This window comes from Ipomoea triloba, chromosome 14 (genome assembly GCF_003576645.1).
Source record: "Ipomoea triloba cultivar NCNSP0323 chromosome 14, ASM357664v1".
Taxonomy (NCBI): Eukaryota; Viridiplantae; Streptophyta; class Magnoliopsida; order Solanales; family Convolvulaceae; genus Ipomoea; species Ipomoea triloba.
In genome coordinates this window covers 22,790,561-22,812,132 of record NC_044929.1, presented here as the reverse complement: position 1 = coordinate 22,812,132, position 21,572 = coordinate 22,790,561, and the positions used below count along the sequence as shown (strand labels likewise).

Below are 21,572 nucleotides of genomic sequence, written 5' to 3'. Positions count from 1 at the left end.
GGTTTGTAGCTAACTATGACAAAAGTGAAGATGGATCGGTAGCTAGCTAGTTTTAAGGAAGACGAGTTAGAAATAATAATGCGGTGGCATATATCATATATCATATATCATACATCATATATTATTATAATAAAATACTGGAGTTTATGTTACGTTGGGTCATATCGGGCTGGGCGCCCGGTTTGAACACCCGGTCCGTGGATTAAGGGAGATGGGAAAAAACAACAAACTAAAAAATAACTAAAATGGAAAATGGTAACTGTACGTTCTCGCGAGCCTCACGTGCATTGGCTTGTAATGGTTATCTCACGTGGTGGGTCAAATCCTAATTCTGACCATTCTTTTTCTTTTTATATACATAAATATCCCACTACACTAGATTGAGTCCAAAGACAAATTATTGTGTGTGGACCATGTTCCAAATAAATGTGTGGGGTGTAATATATATTTTTATAAAAGTATATTTATGATTCACATAAATGTGTGGATCGTGATCTATGAAATAAGGAAAATATTATTATGTGTACTCTCATTTTCTACTCTTTGTTTATACAAAATTTGATGTAGACACTTGCATTGGGACCTACAAAAAATAGTTCATCCGTGTCCATATCAGGGAGTGGAATAATGATTGCTAGTCATAATTTTTTTTGATTGCCCAAAGGTATCCCTCTGGCCAAATGATTGGCTTCATTCACATGGGAGGGGATCGAATTGCTAGTCCTAATGCCTAAGTCTTAGGTTTAATCGGTCAAGATCTCTCAATTATCTCTTAAATTTTCACTGAGATTCGAACCACTGCACTAACACTGAAACCAAACTGAACTTAAGTCGCTTTCATTCAATCTAACACAATCTTCTGATAGCAATATATCTATAAAGATAAAAACTAATTTGGATTCTATTTGGAACGCAGTTCTATGTCACAGTATTGGTTCCCATTCTGTATTTCTGCCATGTTTGCCTCCAGTTGAGATTGCACGTGAACAGTGCAGGGAAAAGATTCTCTGGCAATCTGTCTGTGTACTCTGAAATCTTTTGGGATGCAGGTACAAGTGTTTCATGGAATGTATGTTTTAGTGTGTAGGTAGAACTGCCATAGCCCATAGTGCCATGGGAGAATTTTTGCCACAAAAGGTAGAAGTGCCATGTGACAAATCTGTGTAGATACAAGTGTCATAGGAGAATCATGGAAAGCAACTATCACGGTGAATGGTGAAGAATATAAGAACATCCTCTGAGATTTTTGAGAAGTTTTTGAAGGTGTGACTATAAAAGAGAAAATGAGAGGGAAAAAAAAACAGATTTACGCGCCTGCCGCCTGGGCGCGAGAGTTGCGCCTCAAGCATGGTGAGGCGCATCTCTCCTCCTCAGTGGTGGGCCCCACATTTCCGAAAAAAATCACAAATTAGCAAGAAGACCTTTGGCATTCTCTTTCTTCCCTCTCTCTTCCATAGTGGCAAAATGTTTCTCAAAAGCCGTGATAAATGCACTATTGGGGAAGCCCTAAAAAGTCTATGACAGGTTGTTATTAATTGTATAATGTGATATTTAGAGGGATGAAATCATGAAACTAGCCTAACCTTCATGATTGATTGGGTATTCTAGTTACCAGAAACATAGCAAAATCTTGGTTGTTATGAATTTTATAATGTGATATCCTGCAAAATCTTGGATTGATGAAAGCTGCCCAAGGCGTTTACATGGTTTTCTGTACAGAATTTATGCACAGCCAACGCTTACCGTGGTGGCCTCTCAAGGGCTACCCAGCCAAACTTCCCTTTCCGGAAATCTGACAATATGCGGAATGATGCTTGGTGTGTGTCGCCATTGAACAACTGAAGCGCGAGCTTCTGAACAAATCTGAAAACCAAGAACAAACATTTTTTTCAGTCTGTATAAGTTTAACCAAGAATGATATGTTATAATTCCTTTATAGCTGGAAAGGATGAATGAGGGAACTATCTGAGATTATGCAGATGATTCCACAGTTCAAAGTAGTTTCCCCGCAAATGGGCATATCGTTGGAGCACAGAGAACTTACAGTTTGCCACAATGACCATCGATCCCAACTTTGTAGCGGTCCTGAAGAACTTTATCACCTAAGAAAGATGCCAAAGGTATTAAAAAGTGGCAAGCTCTATGGCTAAAGTACTGAATCTTTTCCTACAACTTTCAAAATGAGAAATCATAAACTACTCGCCATGGAATAGCGTTCCAATGATTCATATTAAACAAGTAATAGCTATAGAATGCTAATTGAATAGAGCTCAAAAAAGGAAAGGAAGCATACCTAAATTTGGAAGTCTTGACAGCATTTGTACTAGAACGGCAGCAACATCTACTACATCATAGGATCTTTCCCCAATGTCATCACATATGGCAAGCTTTATTGCTGATGTCTGATCACTAATCCTCATTGGAATTATGCCAGGAGAATCAAGCAACTCTAAATCTTTCCCAAAACGAACCCATCTTTTCACAGAAGAAATGTGTTAACGTTGTGAAAACAAAAAGAAAATAGTCAGAAAGTTTATTTTATACAGATTTTATTTAGATGCCAAGAACACAGTTGATTTCAAACCAGTATACCACAAGATATTTGCCTATATTAGAAACCTTCATACAGATGCTGAGTTTTATCTGGCACCCTAGTACAAATTGCTCATTATTTTATAATGATAAATCTGAGGACCCGCTCTAGACACGTTACATAGATCTCCATATACATATGTGCATACATTTCTCTAGCCCAAGATACCCAACAGTGCCCATTTTGCCAGTTTGGCACAGTTTATGTTAACAGGCAGAGTATTACTTAAATAAGCCCATAAGTCGTAAGGTAGTAAGTTATTATTTGATGAAATGCAAATATGCCTATAACTAATTCATAAGTTAATACTTCCTCTGATCAGTTGCTGAAATGCAAAAATGCATGAAATGCTAAATGAGTGGCATGTGCATGTACAGTTTAACTCTTAGAAAAAAAATCAGACAATGAAATGATGGAGCATACTTAAGTTCTCTAGTAACACCCGGTCTTGGAGCTGCAGGACACATCCGACGCTTCAGTAGACGATTTATTAGAGATGATTTACCAACATTTGGATACCCAACAATTCCTGCTCGAACCTATAAATATTAAAAGTCCCCATATTACAATTGACAATTTGTAAACAGCAGCTGAGTTGGAGAATCAACATTATCACAGTATGACAATTTTAAAACAAATTAGAATCCTCTAAAAGTTTTCAGTTTTCCAACTGCTAGAAGTCTAAGTTTTGCCCACTAGTAATCTGTTTTCAGGATTACACATGAACTTCATTGCAAGATGAGATCCATTATTTTTAATTTGTTTATTATCATCATTATTTGATAAGTAACACCCGTTAAGTAAAAAGACACTAAGCTAAAGTTGCCTCAATGGCACATCTGTTATCAAATAGCAACCAAAGCACATACAATCATACATATAACAGTAAGGGATGAAACTTACTGGACGTGGAAGTAAACCTTTTGCCTTGCGCTTTATGTTCACACTACCCGCTAAAGTTTTTGCTAACCGGCCTAGCTTCAAGGCGCCCTGCAGTTAAGAAACAAAATCATCTTACTCCATCTAATGCTTGAGCAACTACCAAATAATGAACAACGGCATTACACCCTCCATCCCAAAATGGTCTTCTCATTTACTTTAAACACAAATATGAAAGATAGTGGACAAAAACTATGTAGTTTTCCTCTTTATCCATAAAAAGTGGATACCTTTGAGTTTTGATTTTATTAGAAGGATAATGCAGAAAACTAAAAAGATTTGGGAATTGGGATGTTCATTTTTGGAGCATGGATAATATTTCAGAACATACCAAAAGAAAATGTGAACAACCATTTTGAGATTGAGGGAGCATAAGTTATACCTACCATTCCAAGTTTCCCATTCGAGAACACAACTTTTATTCCTTGCCTAGCAAAATAAGCAGCCCAAGCATTCCGATCAGCTGTAGATACCATGTCCTCCCTATTCAGAACTAAAATGTGTGTTTTGTTACCAAGCCAAGAATCCATCTGGTCAAGCATATCTAGTCAATAGCAAGACAAATCGATAATTCAAAAAGATCCAAAAACAATCTGCTACAAAAGAATTTACCAGTGGATGAGTGGTCGACATAGGAATTCTTGCATCCCGAACCTCTATCACAACATCCATCAATTTCAGCTGTTCCTTGAGCTCTTTCTCAGTTTTTGCAATATGACCAGGGTACCACTACGAATATATAAGCCAAATTTTAATTTTCAAAAAATGCTTAAAATCCAGAAATTTTGTAGGAAATAACAAATTAAAAATAAGAAGCCCTGTACAACAGAGAGTATTCAAATCAAGAACCCATCCATATATACCTGAACTGGTCGTAACTGCTTTGTCCAGTAATAGAGATCAGTCTCCAAATCATTCCAATCATATTTTTCTTGGCTGCCCTCCAAAGTGATACCAAGCTTTGAAGTCTCATTTAAGTACAATCCATTAGCTTTCCCACCAACAATCTGCAAAATTCAGTACCAAAAATTGCTCTCTCTTCAAACCCCAAACAGACAAACACGAACCAAAAGAGGAATTTTGCAGGACAATAATGAATAACAATGCGGATGCTCAGTCTTGTCTTCAATTAAGTAATAACAAACGGAAAGCTGTTTCAGATACTTGAAAAAGTAATTGTTAGCGAAAACTATATATTCCTCTGTATCAAGGCGTGGTTCCAGGCCAAACGTGAAATTTTGCTAAAAATTGGAACTACAATTCGGTAAAAGCTTCAATTAGCACCAGATAGAAGAATTTTTTCCAATTTCCTCTTAGAGACTCCTAGACGAATTTTTGGGCTCAATTCGCCCAAAAAATGAGAGATTAAAAAGCGCGAGTGTGTGCATATATGGGATAATGAGCGGTCTTGCCTGAATAGAAGATGAAGGAAAAGGAGAAGAGGGCAGCGCAGAGAGAGGCGACGGCGACGAGCTACTCCGGCACTGAAGAGAACGTCCGCCGGTGAGTGGGATAGCGGGACCGTTAAACCACACACCTGAAAGCTGTGCAGCCATATCACCCTGTTAAGAGTAAACACGCAGCTCACCTCAGCTGAGCTACTTCTATCTTTTGCTTTTGCCCGCTCCCAGTCCCAGGAGAAGCTCATTTTAATTAATTTTATTTTATAAAATCCCTCTTTTTTTGAATACTAATATAGATATAGATAATTTTTAAAAAATGAGCTCACTTCTTTCTCTTTTTTTTTAGCACAAGGCACCTAATATGAGACTGATTTTTTTTTCAAAATATTATTGACTCTGTTATAATGTAGTATATGTTCATAACTATTCTTTCCTTCCATTTGGGATAAGAAACACTCCATGCCGTTAAACCACAAAGTTATCGACATGAACTATTAAATTTAGTTAGAATCAAATGTAATTCTTACTTGAGAAAGGTTTAATTTTAAATTCTTTAACATAAGATCACACAATAATGCAATTACCAACTGTTTCACCGCTACTTTAACAAATTATTAAGACATTGTCAACTACTTATTATATCATGGTAAAAACAAGATTGAGTGATTCATCTCCCAAATCAATTTCTTGTGAAGACACCATTGGCCATTATAATGTACTTTAGCTTATAATGGGAAAACAATGCAGTAATGAGGAAAGCATAATGGTGAACTAATTAAACGTACATGCAAATATACTACTGAGCAGCCTGCATTCAAGGCCGTGTTAAGCCAAGGCCAGTGCGGGAAGAAATTGCATTCATATTCAAATGGGGGGATTACAACACAATTTCCAGATGAAGATAGCTATATCTGGCAATTCCATTCTGGGACTACAACTACGACAAAACTAACCAATTTTATACATCTTTCCACTTCTGGATGAGACTAGAATTAATCAAAAAACATACAAAAATCAGGCCCGGCCGGGATAATCTTCTGCCTCAGCAACTCAGCTTCCGGTGACCGTGAGTGCTCTTACGAAGTAACTGCGAGTCTCTGGTAATATACGCTGAATCAAATCTGAAAAACTGCATAACATGGTATTATTATGCCTTATCAGTTGGTCTAAACTAAACTCAGTCGTGGGTATACAAGATTTCTTTTTGAGTGAAAACATAGAGAAGGATGTAATCAACTTACCAGCACATCGCACTTAGCTTGTCAACGTTCTCCAGTATGAAAAGAATGCAAGCATTTCTTAACGACAAAGCATTAAAGGCCTCCGACAACTCAAACATGAGAGAGACGTTCTCCACAGAAATATCCTTAAGAAAAGGAAAAAGAATGTCAGACAAAGTTACCACCATTTCTTCAAATATTAAATGTCATTAACCAGGAATTAACCTGTGCAATTGCATATTCACATAGGCGTTTTAGACCCTCAAGAAGATACTGATCAGAAGCCCTTAGAAGATCCTGTGCGATTTCCAAATTGACATTAACTGATCCTGTATATACATACCTGTCGGAAAGAAAATGAACAGTTAAGACCCTCTAGCAAAAAATCCTAGGATATTTTTCTATAGTCCTGCATCAGTTGTATGGGTAGATTTTAACCTCATCATCAACTCAAATACGTCCCATTTGATATTTGGGATCTCAATGTCTTTGGCATCCCTCTCCTGCAATATGTCAATCAAATTGATTATATAGCATGTACTATAGAAACCTACATGTTGAATTATAAAACAGGAGTAACTTTGGACAAAAGCATATAGAAGAATGTAACAAAATCTTACTGACCCTGTAACCACCATCAAACATTGCTCGAAATGCATCAGAAGATGCGAGCAAGCAAATTCTGTGGGCGTAAAATCGTTTACCTGATCAAAGCAACATGACAATATATCAGCACGAAAAACATTGGTATGAAGAATCTACAGAGAATATTAAATGGGCAGTTCATAATAGAACAGCTTTATACCTTCAACTAAAAATGTCACATCAGATAGTGTGTTATTATTTACATACTGCTCCCCAAGGTACACCTGCATAAATAGCCACAATTTCAACACAAGATGGTCAAGACACAAATAGACTACATAAATTTGTCAATCAAGTGGTTACTATTAGGATGAAATTAATCACATCACTGCTCCAAATAGCTTTAAAACACTAGTATACACAGAACACAGCACAAGTAAAACTTAATCCTCCAAAAAGGATAAAACAAACCTGAGGTTCTGGGGACGGAGGAGCTGCATCGACAGGAGAAAGCGAGTTGGCCTTATCAGCTAACTTGCACAGAGCAGCAGAAGCATCACGTTGATGCTTTACATTATTAGATTCTAGAAGCTCCAAAAGCAACTCCAATCCTACAAAACACAAATACAGAAGGAAGACATTGTTAGGTCTCTGCAGGATTTTAGAAAAGTTGATCATGTTAAATTCACAGTATACTACTTATATATTTTACCATTGTTATCAAGGAAAACTGTCTTTTGATCCTCTGGGGAACAAAGGTGAGCAAGGGCCAAAGCTATTCTTTTTTGTACAACCTTATCTCCAACAGACATCAAATACAACAAATAGCTCAATACCTGCAAAAAAACAGAAGTGATGAATGACAGATTAGTTGAAGAGAGTGGGGTAATGAGTCCCATTGTAATAACTAGAGAAGCCTCCAAGAATTCCGAATAAGATAAAAAAATAGAAAAGAACCTCACTCCCTGCTACAAGAAATTGAACTTACTCGTCCATGAATATTCTCCTCTAATCTTTTCAGAGTCTTTGCAACACAATCTCTTGTTGGCTGCAAAGGGAATTATCAAATTCAAGCTCAAGCATGTGGCAGTAAAATCAGAAAGATGGTTAAAGGATACTGTAATTATATTATATATTATATTATAAAAGTCAGTAGGAGAAGTGCATTAGTCTAAAGAAGCCCATGTTGAGTCATGAAAAGACAAATGTTCTTATGTTGGTGGTATCAAGGAGAGGACAGTTTTGAAATATGACAGATAATATAAGAAGTAACCATATAATTAGAAAGCCATAAGTGACACTTATTAAGTACAAATTTAGAGGAAAACTTATTTAGATAGTTTCCATTAATCCACTTGGGTCAGTAGATTAATTCTATACAGATAAAAATAAGTCATTAATAGATATAACAAAGTAATGCCAATACAAGCTCAAGAATATCACAGGATGATAAGTTCATACTTGGACAATGAATTCCCCATCTTGAAGTTTTTGAACGCCTCCAACCTTTATTATATCCGCAACATTATCCTACAAAATTGCAACAAGTGAAGAATAAGGAAAGCATGAAACTAAGCTACAACTCATGGTATGGTCAAACAGAGAAAAGCATCATTACCTCATTATCTGCAAGACCATAAAGTGCAAATGCAGCATTATGTTGCAGAGATCCATTTTTTGAATCAAGAAGCCTCAATAAAGGCAGAATAGCACCACTATGGGCAATACCAGCTTGATTATGTGAATCCTATAAATGAAGGAACCAACAATACCTAGTCAATAACTAAAGCTATAGACAACATTTTAAATTTTTAAACTGAAGAGGCAGGGCACAAATACCCTCAAACCAACTGTTTTCTTTATACAGAGAATAGATATAATGTATCAGTGATTGGTAAGGCAAAATAAACTGGATTTCAAGAAATAGAAAATCCTAGATTCTCTATTGCAATGTACTAGCCAGACCACAAGGTGCATCTGTGCTTCCTTTGCAATGCATATCCACTGTGTAATGTGAGAGGGAGAGTACTCTAGCTAACCAATCAACAGTACATGGTGCATCCTTGTACTGTATCCATAGCATACTATGAAAATGAGCCCTCTAGGCTGCTTTCATTTCAGACAAACCACTCAGGTAGATATAAAAATCACCAGGCATGAAGATTACCTGTGCCAACCTTCCAAGTGCAAAAGCTGACATTTCCCTCAATTGAGCATCTGGTGATTGAAGCATCTCAATTAGTGGCGGTACAGCACCTCTTTGAACAATGTGCACCTGAAAATTATATTAATTGCAATCATCAAATATTAATATAATGTCTACTGGAAGAAACTATTTTAATAAGGGATTTCATTTTTCAAAGAAATCAGGTTTTTAATCAACCTTACAGTCTGAATCTGTTGCAGCAAATTGCCCTAGTAGCAAAGCAGATTCTCTTTGGCTCTCTGAACAGGAAGAACTGTATATTGAAAAAGAAAATAAATGAGAAAGCAAAATCAGCAAGACCCTTACAAATCTAGACTTTAAAATGCATAAACTAATCAGACCTAAGTAATGCAACAACAGGTTGCAAAGCTCCAGCAGCAAGAACTTCCTTCTTAATGTTAGGGGAAGAGTGTACCAAATTTCCAATTACACCAACCTAAAATAACACCAATATAATTAGTCCTAGAGGGTACCAAAAAATGGCAAAGATTATCTAAATAGGCAGCAAATGCATAAACTAAGTTCAAATTCAAAAAGAAACCAAATGTCTGACCGCTTCATAGTGTATTGCAGAATCTTCAGACCGAAGCATAAGAATAAGAGTGGGTAGAGCATTGCATTCTACTATCTGTAAGCAAATCATATAAATGTCCTTAATGGAATACAAAAGAATAGCAAATTCCAAGGCAAATTAAGCAATTGAAAGAAAACTATACCTGATGCTTATTCTCATCATTTTTGAAGGCCAGAGTTCTCAAGGCACCTGCAGCTGCTCTTTGCACCTTTGGATCAACAAATTCAAGCAACTCAACAAGCGGAGGGATCCCACCTTCAACCCTGGAAATTGAAGGTGTCATAAAGGATTACTGTTTTACTTAGTACAAAATTAAAGACCAAAGTTTTCCAGATTATGCAATACCTAACACAAGATTTAATGTTGCTATTCTCATGAGCAAGATTGGTGATTGCATCAGCTGCTCTCCTGATAACACCATTTACTGCCCGAGAGGTTTGACCATCTCTGTGTCTCTTTAAAAGATTCACAAGATGAGGCAGGGCTCCAGCATCAACAATGAGTTGTTGATGCTCTGGCTGTTAGACATAGAAAAATTGGACAACTTCAATTGATTAAAAAACTTTAGTATTGCATCCAATGTCAGTTATATGAACAGCCTTAGACTGTAAGGTGTGTCAGATTAACATAGATTAGCACAAAAATTCTGTTGGATAAAACTTTTGTGCAGCAAATGATTAAATGATATACCAATTACATGTAATGAAATAATTGTTGAGGTTGACATGGTCTAGTAGTGTTGGACTTATAAGTTATGTTGCTACACTGCTACCAAAAGTAACATTGGTATTGTAACAATTGAAATGTTAGAAAGCCCCACATTTTAGTGCACGGAGAGCAAAAGTCTGCTCAGAATTTCTGATGGCTCAGAACACAGTTCTTTATCATCATGATGAAGAAAACTAATCAATGTTTTATATAAATGATTGCAGAACATTAAAGCAGACATGATAGCACTCTCTCAGAATCATCAACAGTCTAAATCTTAGAGCTTTGAAGTGTTTGAATATCTTCAAACAAATGCACAATCATACATGTCCCTCAAGAAATCAGCAGCTCAGAATAGAGATCATCCACCACATCATGATGTTCCATGATCCTCCCACAGAAACAACAACTTCAACATACATAGTAGCATTTCACTCAAGCCTAAAATCGTATAATCCAAATTTTGAGCACGATTATCTATGAACTTTCTCGACTATCTCCTTGATATCCAGGTTATAAAAATAAAAATAAAAATAAAAATCTGTACAACACAGTACAGATCATAATAGTTCGATAATTACCTTTATGGCAAGAAGCCCAAGTGTGAAGGCACTCCCCTTTTCAACCTCATGCTCATACTGTATTGGACCGGAGTCTCTTTCCCCCTCCGGAACCGGCGGCAGAAGATTCCGCACCAGAGCCGGGACTGCGCCGCACTCCACAATAACGTTCACAAATTCCTCTGCAAACACACAAAACTCTCAAAAATCCGTACCAAAACCCCTATGCATGTTCACCGACAACTCGATCCAGCTAACAACAAACACGAATCGAGTATTTAGATTTACCGTTCTTCGCCAGCTCAGACAGGACGTGAATAGCTCGCTTGGAGGAAGCTCGATCCTGCTCCGTCGAAGAGAACGACGCTTCCAGAATCTCCACTTGAGTACGGACCTCCACAACGAGATCTCGGTGAGCTTCTTCGACGGAGAGAGAAACGATCCTCGACCGATCGTGCTCCAAAACCTCTTCCAGCTTCCTCTTCAAGCTCCTTCTCGAACCGGAGCTCGAAAACCGCTCGCTGCGCTTCTGGTTCCGGTTCTCCATGTGAGAGAGAAGATGAGGAGAGAGAGGTGTGGAGGTGAAACAGAGAGAGCGAGCAGTAAATGAACGTGTGCAGTGTGTGGGGTAGTTTAGGAATATATATATATATATAATTCTTTTTTTTTTTCTTTTTCCTGCCAAAATTAAAGCTGATGTGTGGGAATTTTGTTTTTTAAATTTTTGTTTTTAAAGGGATTTAGCGCGTTCCCGCCATTAACTAACATCAATTTATTTTCCCCAAATTTTCACAAAGAATAAAACACGAAATTTTATAAAAGTTAAGTTATCCTTCCTTTATTTCCAATTTTAGTTCCAATTATGATAATATTTTTCAATTTAATTTTATCATTTCAATCGGATTACATTATATTTTTTACTTTCTTCTACAAATTTAATAAGAACCAATAAAATTATGTTCTTCACGGGACTAAAAAATATTAGTGTAAATGTTGATTTAAATAAATGGTTCATATTATTTTAATTTTAGTATTATTTTATTTTAATTTTTTACTTTGCCCTCTATTATTTTAAAAAGAAAGTATGGATCACGCCTATTAATAAGATTTTTTGTATTGCAAAATGTTTGGATACTATCAAGTAAGGGTGTTGCTCTCTAAAATCGTTATTGCACCAGTTAATTTAATTAAAAATTATGTCGCATGTCGTAGTTATGCATTCTTGAAATATTTACTTTTACAAAAAAAGAAAAATTGATAATCTTGTATTCATAGACGCCAAGATACCGAATGATACTTTGATAAATTCTGAAACACTAATTTAAAAATACATATTGGGCATTGAACTATTCAAGCAATGCGCGTGTGATAACTATTCATTTTTATAAAATTCAATTATATTAAAATTTTTTGAGTAATTAAAGAAAAATCCGTAACCACTATATGATGTGCACTATATAAATCCTGTTCATGCATAATATTTTGCAAGCCACAAAGGATAATTAAACTACACTGGGTGACCATCTCAATCAAGCTCGCCGCATGTTGTCTTCCTAATGTGATGTATCTTTCCGTTGTGATTTGCAAAGTATTACTCAGTAATATGATTAATCTACTACAACTCTTTTAGATACTAATGATGGTTTTGTTGGAATCGGGTATAGAAGTACACAACGAGGTAAGGAATAATAATAGTATTATTATTCGGGATGCTAGGGCCAAAATGTAGCGTATAAATCTCGATATATTAGCCCAAAACGGCGGTCAAAATAATAAATACATACTACAATCTATAATGGGCTAAGAATAGTAAATATAATGGGCTAATGATAATAAACAATACAAGCTATAACCGTTGCAGAACCCTGGTATGCCGGCATAATGGAGGCGACTCAGTCCAATGGACCATAAAGTGGTTTGGTGAGCCCCAGGGGATGGTTTGTAAGGGGATAGAATGCACAATGTTTATATTGTTGAAAGACTCACATGCATAAGTGAACGACATTGGGCAACCTTCATTCTTTGTCACACAGTGTCTCCCACTACTTTGCCCCTTACGCACTCCCATGCATAAGTGGAGCTTCCTATCTTTAATACATAAGATTTCGAGTGGCTTAGTTGTTTAGAACTTGTGTTGTTATGTTTGATGTTGTGGGTTTGAACCCCATGACACAATAGCAGCACATCTTATATTATTTTGTTCAGAGTCTAATAGGTTCTCATTATTCTTTACTAATAAAATAACCCTCTGGGTCTCATGTCCTTATTTTTTTGAAATAAATAATTTAATGCATTAAATCTTTGAGAATACAATCAACAAGAAAAGGGGGTGGGCTATCAAACCATTCCCCGCAACCTGGCTCAGAAACGGCTTCCCTAGCCACAAGGTGGTCTCATGTCCTTATCAACTACGAATTTCACTCCTTACCCAAAATAGAATGATGTTACTAAATGTAGCAAACTAAAATTAAAGAAACAAGATGTTTTATGTCACGACTCACCAGTCAACAACATTGGCAAACCCAAATAAATGGATGCTCTAAGTTAACTGCATCAAGAAAAATATCTCATCTACAAATCAAATTAATAAATATTTGCATCATAAAGTTCATGACTCTTTATTATTATAGATTTGTACTTGACCGAATGAGTACTTACCCTTGTTAAATATCTAAGATTTACTTGTTTATGAATTAACTTGGTTAGCTTGGAAATTACAATATTTTAAACTTGATTTTTTTGTAAAATTTGTTTATTATCTATTGATGTGGTAAATGTACTGATTCCTACGAATACGTATAGGTGCGAAGGTATCGCGGGAGAATCCTTCCTTGACATGCAACCACCTGGTGCGTGGTTTGCAGACCAGCCACACCCAGTTGTGCACGTATCAACTCAATTTGTAAATTCAATAAAAATAAAATAAAAAATCTTGACACAATTGCTCTCCAAATTGACCTGACAAAAACTAAGAACAATTTTTATCCATAGAGATTGCATTTAAAGTAAACAATAAATAACACTCCGTACATAAAATAGTTTGCGAAATGTCAAATTCGAGAGAAATATTGTTCAAAATCAACGCTTAAAGAGCCACCGGCGGCGAAGCCAAATAATAGGCAGCGACGGCCACAATGCCCATCCAGACCTTCCCGGAGCACGCCGCCGCCGCCGATTCCTTATGTTCCGCGGGGGCCGGGGGACCCTCCGGCGGCGGCGAACTCGGAGCAGGAGGTGGCGACACGTTCGCCGGAGACGGCGGCGGCGAGGGATTATCTGGGAGTGGGGATGGGGCGTCGCTTCCGTTGTGTACCCTGATGTCAATCTTCATTCCGGCTTCGCAGTGGCCGGGAAAGCCGCAGATGAAGTAGAGGTGGGTGCGCTGCCGCTTTATCACGAAGGAATCGTTGCCGGAGGTGTAGGTGGCGACGGCGCCGGTGGTGTTGCATGCGTTGTAATTCTTGTGGGTCACCCTCATTACATTATGGAATTCGTTGTTGTACTTAAATACTGTCACATTTAATTTGTAACAAACAAATAAACTTCTATACCAAAAAGAATAATAACAATAACAACAACAATAATGAGGTGCAATTTTGAATTTGCAATTATTAGAGTTACCAATTATTTCAGGCCGTTCTAATGTTAGCCGGTTGAAGAAATAAGTATATATGTTGTTATGATTTCAAGAAATCACTTGTTATTTTAGGTGTGTGGAACACGTATTTTATCAACTCAATAGTGTTGTTGTGTTGAGTAGAAGCAAGCAAATATTATACTTAATTATTTCAAATCGTTACAATTTTGACTATTTTGTTAAGAATTTGAACCACTTTGTGAGGACATGCATAAATAACATGTAAACATCCACAAGTTTCATATGACTTCTCATACCTAACAATTTTTTTTCAAACTATTAGCAAATATAATAATCAAAATATATATTTGTTAGGTGATGATAAAAACCTGCAATTACTATCTAAATATGCCAATTGGTCTGTCCTTGACTCCTCGCAAACCACACTACGATAATCATGCCACATGGGACAAGTAGACAACCCAACCAACTTAGTCGAGCAGAAATAGTAATCATAAAATTTCAGGTTTAACTAACCCTCAATTTGAACTGGTTAACCACTGTTAGGGGCTATAAGCTTTCCCTTAAAATAAAAACTCATACTATACTCATTCAGTAATCTGTCGGGACTAATAATAAAATATTTTGACTAATAATAAAATATTTTGTATGTTCTAAACATGACATGTGTAACTATCACACATTAACCATGTCCCATCGGACACATCCTAGCTACAAAAATGGATCACTTAGGGCTTACCGATGGTGTCGCCGGAGTGAAAGCTTTTCGCGGCAGCCCAAGCTTTGTAATCGATATGGCCGACGGAAGTCCAACCATCTGCATCGCCGACCTCGTACACTTCGCCCATCGCTCTCTCACAAAACATCATAGTAGCTAACCACAACAAAACCATGGCGGCCCTCTGAGACAGAAACATGGCTAAAATGAAGGATTAAACCTCAATCAAACAAGTACTATACGAAAAGGAAGATATAGAGAATAAATGAAGAAGAAGATATAGAGAATAAAAGAGATAGGAAAATGAGAGCAATTATGATGGATTATACTATGTATGTGATATGTGAATTTATTGTGGGCTTAATTTGATTTTGGATATAAAATATTTGTTTTGAGAGTTTTCTTTTTAAAGATAAATGTATTAACAGCATCATGTGATATGATTGATGGAATTATATTGTATACATCTCGCATTATAAAATACGTTATTAACGTTAAAGGAGATGCATGTAATTATAGTAACTTCACACACATAGTGTGCATTCTATACGAGTTAAGCTTAATTAATTAGTGACGTTAAAGGAGATGCATGTAATTATAGTAACTTCACACACATAGTGTGCATTCTATACGAGTTAAGCTTAATTAGTCGGTGGGGAATAGACAGATGAATATAATTAAATAACGTTGAATGTCCACTAACATTTTAAATTAATTAGTGACAACGCAATTTGACTGTTAAATAAAGTTGTTGATTAGTTGGCTAATGTGCGTGTTCATCATTAATGTGGGGTACGTGTGAGTATTCATCCTCATTTGGTTGTTCAACGTAACGAGTCTTGACAAAAGATAAATTGTAAGTGTTTTGGCCCAACAAAATCTTAGGGTTTACGATGTTTGCCTAAGGTCCCCTCCTATTTAATCCAAACAAACCAATGTAAAATTTGTGTAATTTTCAAAAAATTAAACTTAGTTTTAAAATGTAATGTATTTTGTTTAAAATAAATTAATAGTAGAATTGAAAAAGAAAACTAAACAACAATAAACTACAAGAATTCTAACTCATGTGTACCTGCCATAAAGTTCGCAGTTAAACAAGACTCGAGACTGAACTTCAAGGGACGGTTTTAAGACTTTGTAAATCTCAAGTTTCAAGTTATGAGAAAAAAATGGCCATCTAGGCGTTCATAATTTGTTATTTCCTGATTTTTTGAGAAAGTGTGTCTTTATCTTATTTTATATAGATTGATTGTGCTTATCTCTCTTGTATTAACAATTTGAGAATGAGTTTTTTGAAACTTACCGTGACCAACTATTTTTTAATATATATAATTATATATGTATATATTGTAAATCTTGTTAATAAATTTGTATGCAATGCAAAATTTTAATATAATATATTATTTTAATAACATATTATTTGAAATTTTATAATTTCAATTAAATGAAAGGTTGACAAGTTTAATTGTAATATAAATACTAAATAATAATAAGAGCATCTTTATAAATAGAGTTATTTCGCGATTTTTGAGAAGTTTTTGTAAGTGTGATTAAGAAATAGAAAATGAAATGAGAGGAAAAAACAAAACAAATATAATTAAAAAAAAACATAGTGTCGTCTGGCGCGCCCGCATAGACGGCTGCTGTGAACAACCAATGTAAAAAAAAAATCCTAAGCATTTATTGTGCTATGAACCGTTTGTTGCAGATGATCTTCTATCAGTGTCTCTTCTTCTCTCTCATGCCATGTTGGCCATTTGCTGGCATAAACCCATGAAAAGACTACTGGTAGGGTTGCTCTAATTATATTTTGAATTTTAATTTTTGAAATGATAATAATATTATTTTTGTAAATTGGCGGATCCACACAAAATTTAGAAAGGGTAACACTTGTTTGAGACGGTCTCACATATTCTTATCCATGAGACGAGTCGTGTCAGTATGAAAATGTAATGCTTAAATTGAAACAAAGCGTTTCAGATGAAATGTAATACTTATGAGAAAAAATATAATACTTTTAAATTAAAATATAAAAGTATTACATTTTCACATATAAATAATAAACGCTATAGTTTTAGTATTGCATTTTTTTAGTATAAGTATTACGGAGTACATTTTTATATTGATCCGATGACATTTCTCACAAACCTATGATTTATGAGACAGATTCACACAAATTATTGTAATTTAGAGAAAACTTAAATGGTTAAAAATAAGTGTGGTAGTGAATTTTGAGGTAGGTGCCCGGCGTCACAACAAAATGGAGAAAATAACTAAGACTTTTAGGTTGTTCTAAGAGGATGATATTAAAAGTTAAACTATTCTGAGAAAAATACAAAATCGACAAAATTAAAGCCTATGAAACATCATCATCAGATACTAAACTAGAAAAACAGAGATCCCAAAAAGCAACGCAACATCACGAAGCGCCCCAAGGCGACGGGAACCACCGCTCGGCGACGGGCCAGGCGGAGAGATATCGGAAACGGGTGCCGGCGCCGGAGCCGGAGCTACAGTGTGGTGGGGAGACAGGGCGGGGCTTCCGCCGCTCGGCACCTCAGTGGGCTGAGGAACTTTAAAAACTCTGATGTCAACCTTCTGGCCGCCCTGGCAGTGGCCTTCGAAACCGCAGATGTAGTAGTAGTGGCCGGGGCCCATAATCCTGATGGAGTCGTTGCCGGAGGCGTAGGTGGCGATCGGCGACGCGGTGTTGCACGACTTGTAATCCTCCCGCCCCACCCGCATCACGTTGTGCCCCTCCGGATTGTACTCGAAAACTGCACATTAATTTCATAACAAACGCTTATAACCATGGTTACCGTTAGGAGCTAGTCGGGGCCGTAAAGCAGGGCGTAGCGTCTGGACGCCAAAGTAGTACCTAGCGCTTAAATGATCCAGAAATGCCTAGTGCCTAGACTACCTAGATCTAGACGGTAAAAGAGCGCCTAGTGCCTAGACTACCTAGGTCGAGACGCCAGAGGAGCGTCTAGTGCCTAGACTACCTAGGCCGAGACGGCAGATGAGCGCTTAGTGCCTAGATAACCTAGGGGCGCCTAGTGCCTAGACTACCTAGGTCGAAACATCAGAGGATCGTCTAGTGCCTAGACTACCTAGGCCGAGACGGCAGATGAGCGCTTAGTGTCTTGACGACCTAGGCCGCCTAGGCGGGCGTTATGCTGTTAACTAAATGTGTGGGTATATATATATGAAAAAATTAGCAAGGACCCCAATCAGATTAACTCGGTCAAGGCTGAATCAGTGGAATTAAAGACTAGGTCAGTAGGCGGACATCTAGACTGATTTTTACAACAGTGAAACTTGTCACCTGTTTGTAAAAAGTACTCTTAAACAACACAAGCAAGCGAGCTTACTCAGAATGTCGCCGACGTGAAAAGCCCTGCACGAAGCCCACTGGTGATAATCAATGCCGCCGATGGTCCAAGCAGCGGCGTCGCCGACCTTGTACACCTCGCCGGCCACGGTCGCCGGGGAACGAGAAACGGCCATTAACGTGAACAACAAAACCACCGTTGCTTCCGATCTCATCACGCCCATTTCAATGGCTACCTAGCGAGCCTGAATACTCTGAAGTCTGAAACGCTTATGAAGCCCTGTTCTGTACTGAAAACAAAGGGAGATAAATACATAAAGAGTGGTCACGTTGGATGAATAGCGTGCGTGCTTTGGATGAACATGGGCAGAAAGTGCACAAATCTTTTATGGTTTGCTACAAAACGTGACAAGTTTGTCATGCATATTGACCATGTCTATGGGTAAAAATAAGTTTTTTTTTTTTTTTTGAGAAGAATAAAAATAAGTTTTTATTATTTGTCATTTCAAACTGTACCATATTTTCCGCCGGGTGGGAGAAAAAAGTTTCTATTATTAATGCTTCATAATGTAGTGGCCTGGCAATAGTCTGTTTTCACTTCTTTTTTTTTAATATTAAATATAGGAAAGATTAAATTAAAGTATATATAAATATCAAGGTCTTGATCAATACATTGAAGTTTTCTATGTTAGTCAACAAAAATTCTACTGCGTATTAATTTTAGGTAACGCTCACAACACGAGCATAGCCATAGGACAGGGCTTCCCCACAATAGGTACGCTTTTTGTGATTTTGTCACTATACTTTTTTTTTTAATACTACTAACTCTATTACAATGCAGTATCTGTTCATAACTACTTTCTCAACCTATTGAAGCACAAGAGTCAGTATTGTCACTATACTTATTCTTAGGGCAAAAAGTTTTTATCTTTAAAGTGTTTTACTATAGTGGTCAATGTTGCAAAAATTCTATCCAGGCGCCGGCCGCCCGTTTAGAGTATCACCATAATCGATGGTCTAGGCAACCAACTTAGACGCTAACCGTCTAGACTTCTTAAGCCGCCTAGTCGGTCAATTAGTTTTTATTTTTTTTAAAGGGTTACTTCAATCAAAACGACATCGTTTTGAGTGAAATAACCCTAAAGTGTTTAAACTCTATATATTTTTTCGGTTACTATTTAATATTTTAGTATTAATTATTAAAGTATTAAATAGTTTATAATTATTAGTCTTAACAAATTTAAACAACTTTTTAGAAAATAATAAATAAAATAATAAATACACGGGCGCCTAGGCACTGATCAATCGCCGCCTAGCGATTTTTTCAACCATGATATAGTGATATAATAAAGACTAGTCTAACTATAAATATCAAGGTGGAAAGCAAGGTACAAAGGAGAAAATTAATATTTACTTTATTAAATTTGAACTTGTAATAATTGATAAATTTACATTTATATACCTAACAAAAATATGAAAGGACAACAAAAAAAATATTGAAGACATTTGTCTCTCTATCATCAAAATGTAGGAGAGCATTTCCATGTCAACTTGAAAATATTATTTTAAAAGAAAATATATTGCATGATGATAAATTATTATTATTATTATTATTATTATTATTATTATTATTATTATTTGTTATATTCCTCGCTACTTTACTTTTTAATGAATGAATTAGGTGTTCAACACTTCAACGTATATTATATTCCTTGGAAAAGTAATATGGAATACTTTTCATGTGAATGCTTTCTGAGTTTAAATTATTATTGTTATGGTTTAATTCTCTTTGAGATAAAATTAATAAAATTATCTGTATGTTACATATTAAAATGATAATACAAGTATATCTTTTTGGGTGATTGAATGAAACTTATAGCAACTCCACTTAAAATGTAATACGTAATATCATACAAACCACACAGGATAAGTAAATTGCACTACAAAAATTATGTGCGACAAGATAAATTGAAAAGATATTAACAAAAATCAAACTCATAACCTTCAAGTACTATAATCATACTCCATTATTTTCTAGGCACAAATTAAAATTATAATATTGTAAATATCTACATAGTGATCAAGAGAATATATGCGGTAATTCAAGAAGTAGATAAGTAGAGATAACATGTGTAATGTTGAGACTCTTTAACTTTTACAAAGGCAATTGTTAATATATCGAACTTGACACTTTTTAAAATTATCACTCGAACATAACAGAATATAATTGTTCCTTTATAAATCCATTTTCTTTAATTTTTTATTGACATAGAGTCATAGACCATGTTTGGTAAAATAACTAATCTATCAGTCATTTTTAACTTATGTCATCACTATTAGTTATTTGTTTTTTTTTTTGAAAGAATTAGTTATTTGTTTTCATTAAAAAATCAACATTAGTGTTTGATTAATCAATTTTTTGTAACTCCAAAATATTAAAATTCAAAAAGTTGCTCAAATTAACTTTTTCAATTAACTTTTTGATAAAAGAAATTATACCAAACATTTATCAGTTAAAAGTTAATTTACCAAACACTTTATACAATTAACTAATGTTATCAAATAGTTATACACTCTAACCCAGACAGCTAAAAGGGCCATAGTGTTTTATTTATAATTTTTGTTGATATCTATTTCAAATTGTAAAATAAAAAAAATTAAAAAAAAAAATCAAATACGTTGTTTCTAACCCATTGTCAATAATAATTTGTTATGGTCAACACTTTACCCTTTATTTGGGCCGGCCCGATGTTAACGGGGATTAGTGTGAGTATGACAAATTATACCGTGGGCCATGGTCCACAGAGCATTGTGGATCATGGTCTAAAACGGGGGTTATTATGTCGTGGACCCAGGTCCACCTTGCAAGGAGGACCTAGGTCTACATTCACATACAGTATACTCTATATTCACATACACTATACTCTACATTCACAATTTGTAAACTCCACATTCACACATTACAGGATTATATGTTTAGTAACTATATTACCACTGTTATGCATTCACACATTCAAAACTCTATATTCACAGGTCATATACTCCACATTCACAACTTGAGAACTCCACATTCACACATTACAGGGCTACAAGTTGCCAGAACTTCTTAACTCTATTACAGATTCACACATGCATAA

At 35.8% G+C, this 21,572-nt stretch overlaps 4 protein-coding genes across 4 annotated transcripts; all 4 read right to left on the bottom strand.

Moving 5' to 3' along the window:
* Window positions 1–1,503: 1,503 nt before the first annotated feature.
* Window positions 1,504–5,157, bottom strand: LOC116004237 (DAR GTPase 3, chloroplastic). The gene is made up of 9 exons (XM_031244201.1): window positions 4,945–5,157; window positions 4,396–4,539; window positions 4,145–4,261; window positions 3,919–4,062; window positions 3,497–3,583; window positions 3,017–3,132; window positions 2,294–2,475; window positions 2,045–2,102; window positions 1,504–1,863 (listed from the first exon to the last, which is right to left on the bottom strand). The coding sequence occupies exons 1-9, from the start codon at window positions 5,086–5,088 to the stop codon at window positions 1,740–1,742; spliced, it is 1,116 nt and encodes a 371-aa protein (XP_031100061.1). The 5' UTR covers window positions 5,089–5,157; the 3' UTR covers window positions 1,504–1,739.
* Window positions 5,158–5,710: 553 nt separating this feature from the next.
* On the bottom strand, window positions 5,711–11,400 carry LOC116005136 (ARM REPEAT PROTEIN INTERACTING WITH ABF2-like). Its single transcript, XM_031245391.1, has 19 exons — window positions 11,077–11,400; window positions 10,810–10,970; window positions 9,866–10,038; window positions 9,663–9,783; window positions 9,500–9,574; window positions 9,288–9,382; window positions 9,124–9,199; window positions 8,908–9,015; window positions 8,359–8,487; window positions 8,202–8,270; window positions 7,729–7,788; window positions 7,453–7,576; window positions 7,212–7,351; window positions 6,961–7,024; window positions 6,780–6,859; window positions 6,594–6,658; window positions 6,381–6,498; window positions 6,177–6,301; window positions 5,711–6,064 (listed from the first exon to the last, which is right to left on the bottom strand). The coding sequence occupies exons 1-19, from the start codon at window positions 11,333–11,335 to the stop codon at window positions 5,986–5,988; spliced, it is 2,121 nt and encodes a 706-aa protein (XP_031101251.1). The 5' UTR covers window positions 11,336–11,400; the 3' UTR covers window positions 5,711–5,985.
* Window positions 11,401–13,873: 2,473 nt separating this feature from the next.
* LOC116004130 (mavicyanin-like) lies at window positions 13,874–15,234 on the bottom strand. The gene is made up of 2 exons (XM_031244061.1): window positions 15,126–15,234; window positions 13,874–14,298 (listed from the first exon to the last, which is right to left on the bottom strand). The coding sequence occupies exons 1-2, from the start codon at window positions 15,232–15,234 to the stop codon at window positions 13,874–13,876; spliced, it is 534 nt and encodes a 177-aa protein (XP_031099921.1).
* Window positions 15,235–17,422: 2,188 nt separating this feature from the next.
* LOC116004129 (mavicyanin-like) lies at window positions 17,423–18,611 on the bottom strand. Its single transcript, XM_031244060.1, has 2 exons — window positions 18,476–18,611; window positions 17,423–17,881 (listed from the first exon to the last, which is right to left on the bottom strand). Exons 1-2 carry the CDS (start codon window positions 18,609–18,611, stop codon window positions 17,484–17,486), a joined length of 534 nt encoding a protein of 177 aa, XP_031099920.1. The 3' UTR covers window positions 17,423–17,483.
* Between the last annotated feature and the right edge of the window lie 2,961 nt (window positions 18,612–21,572).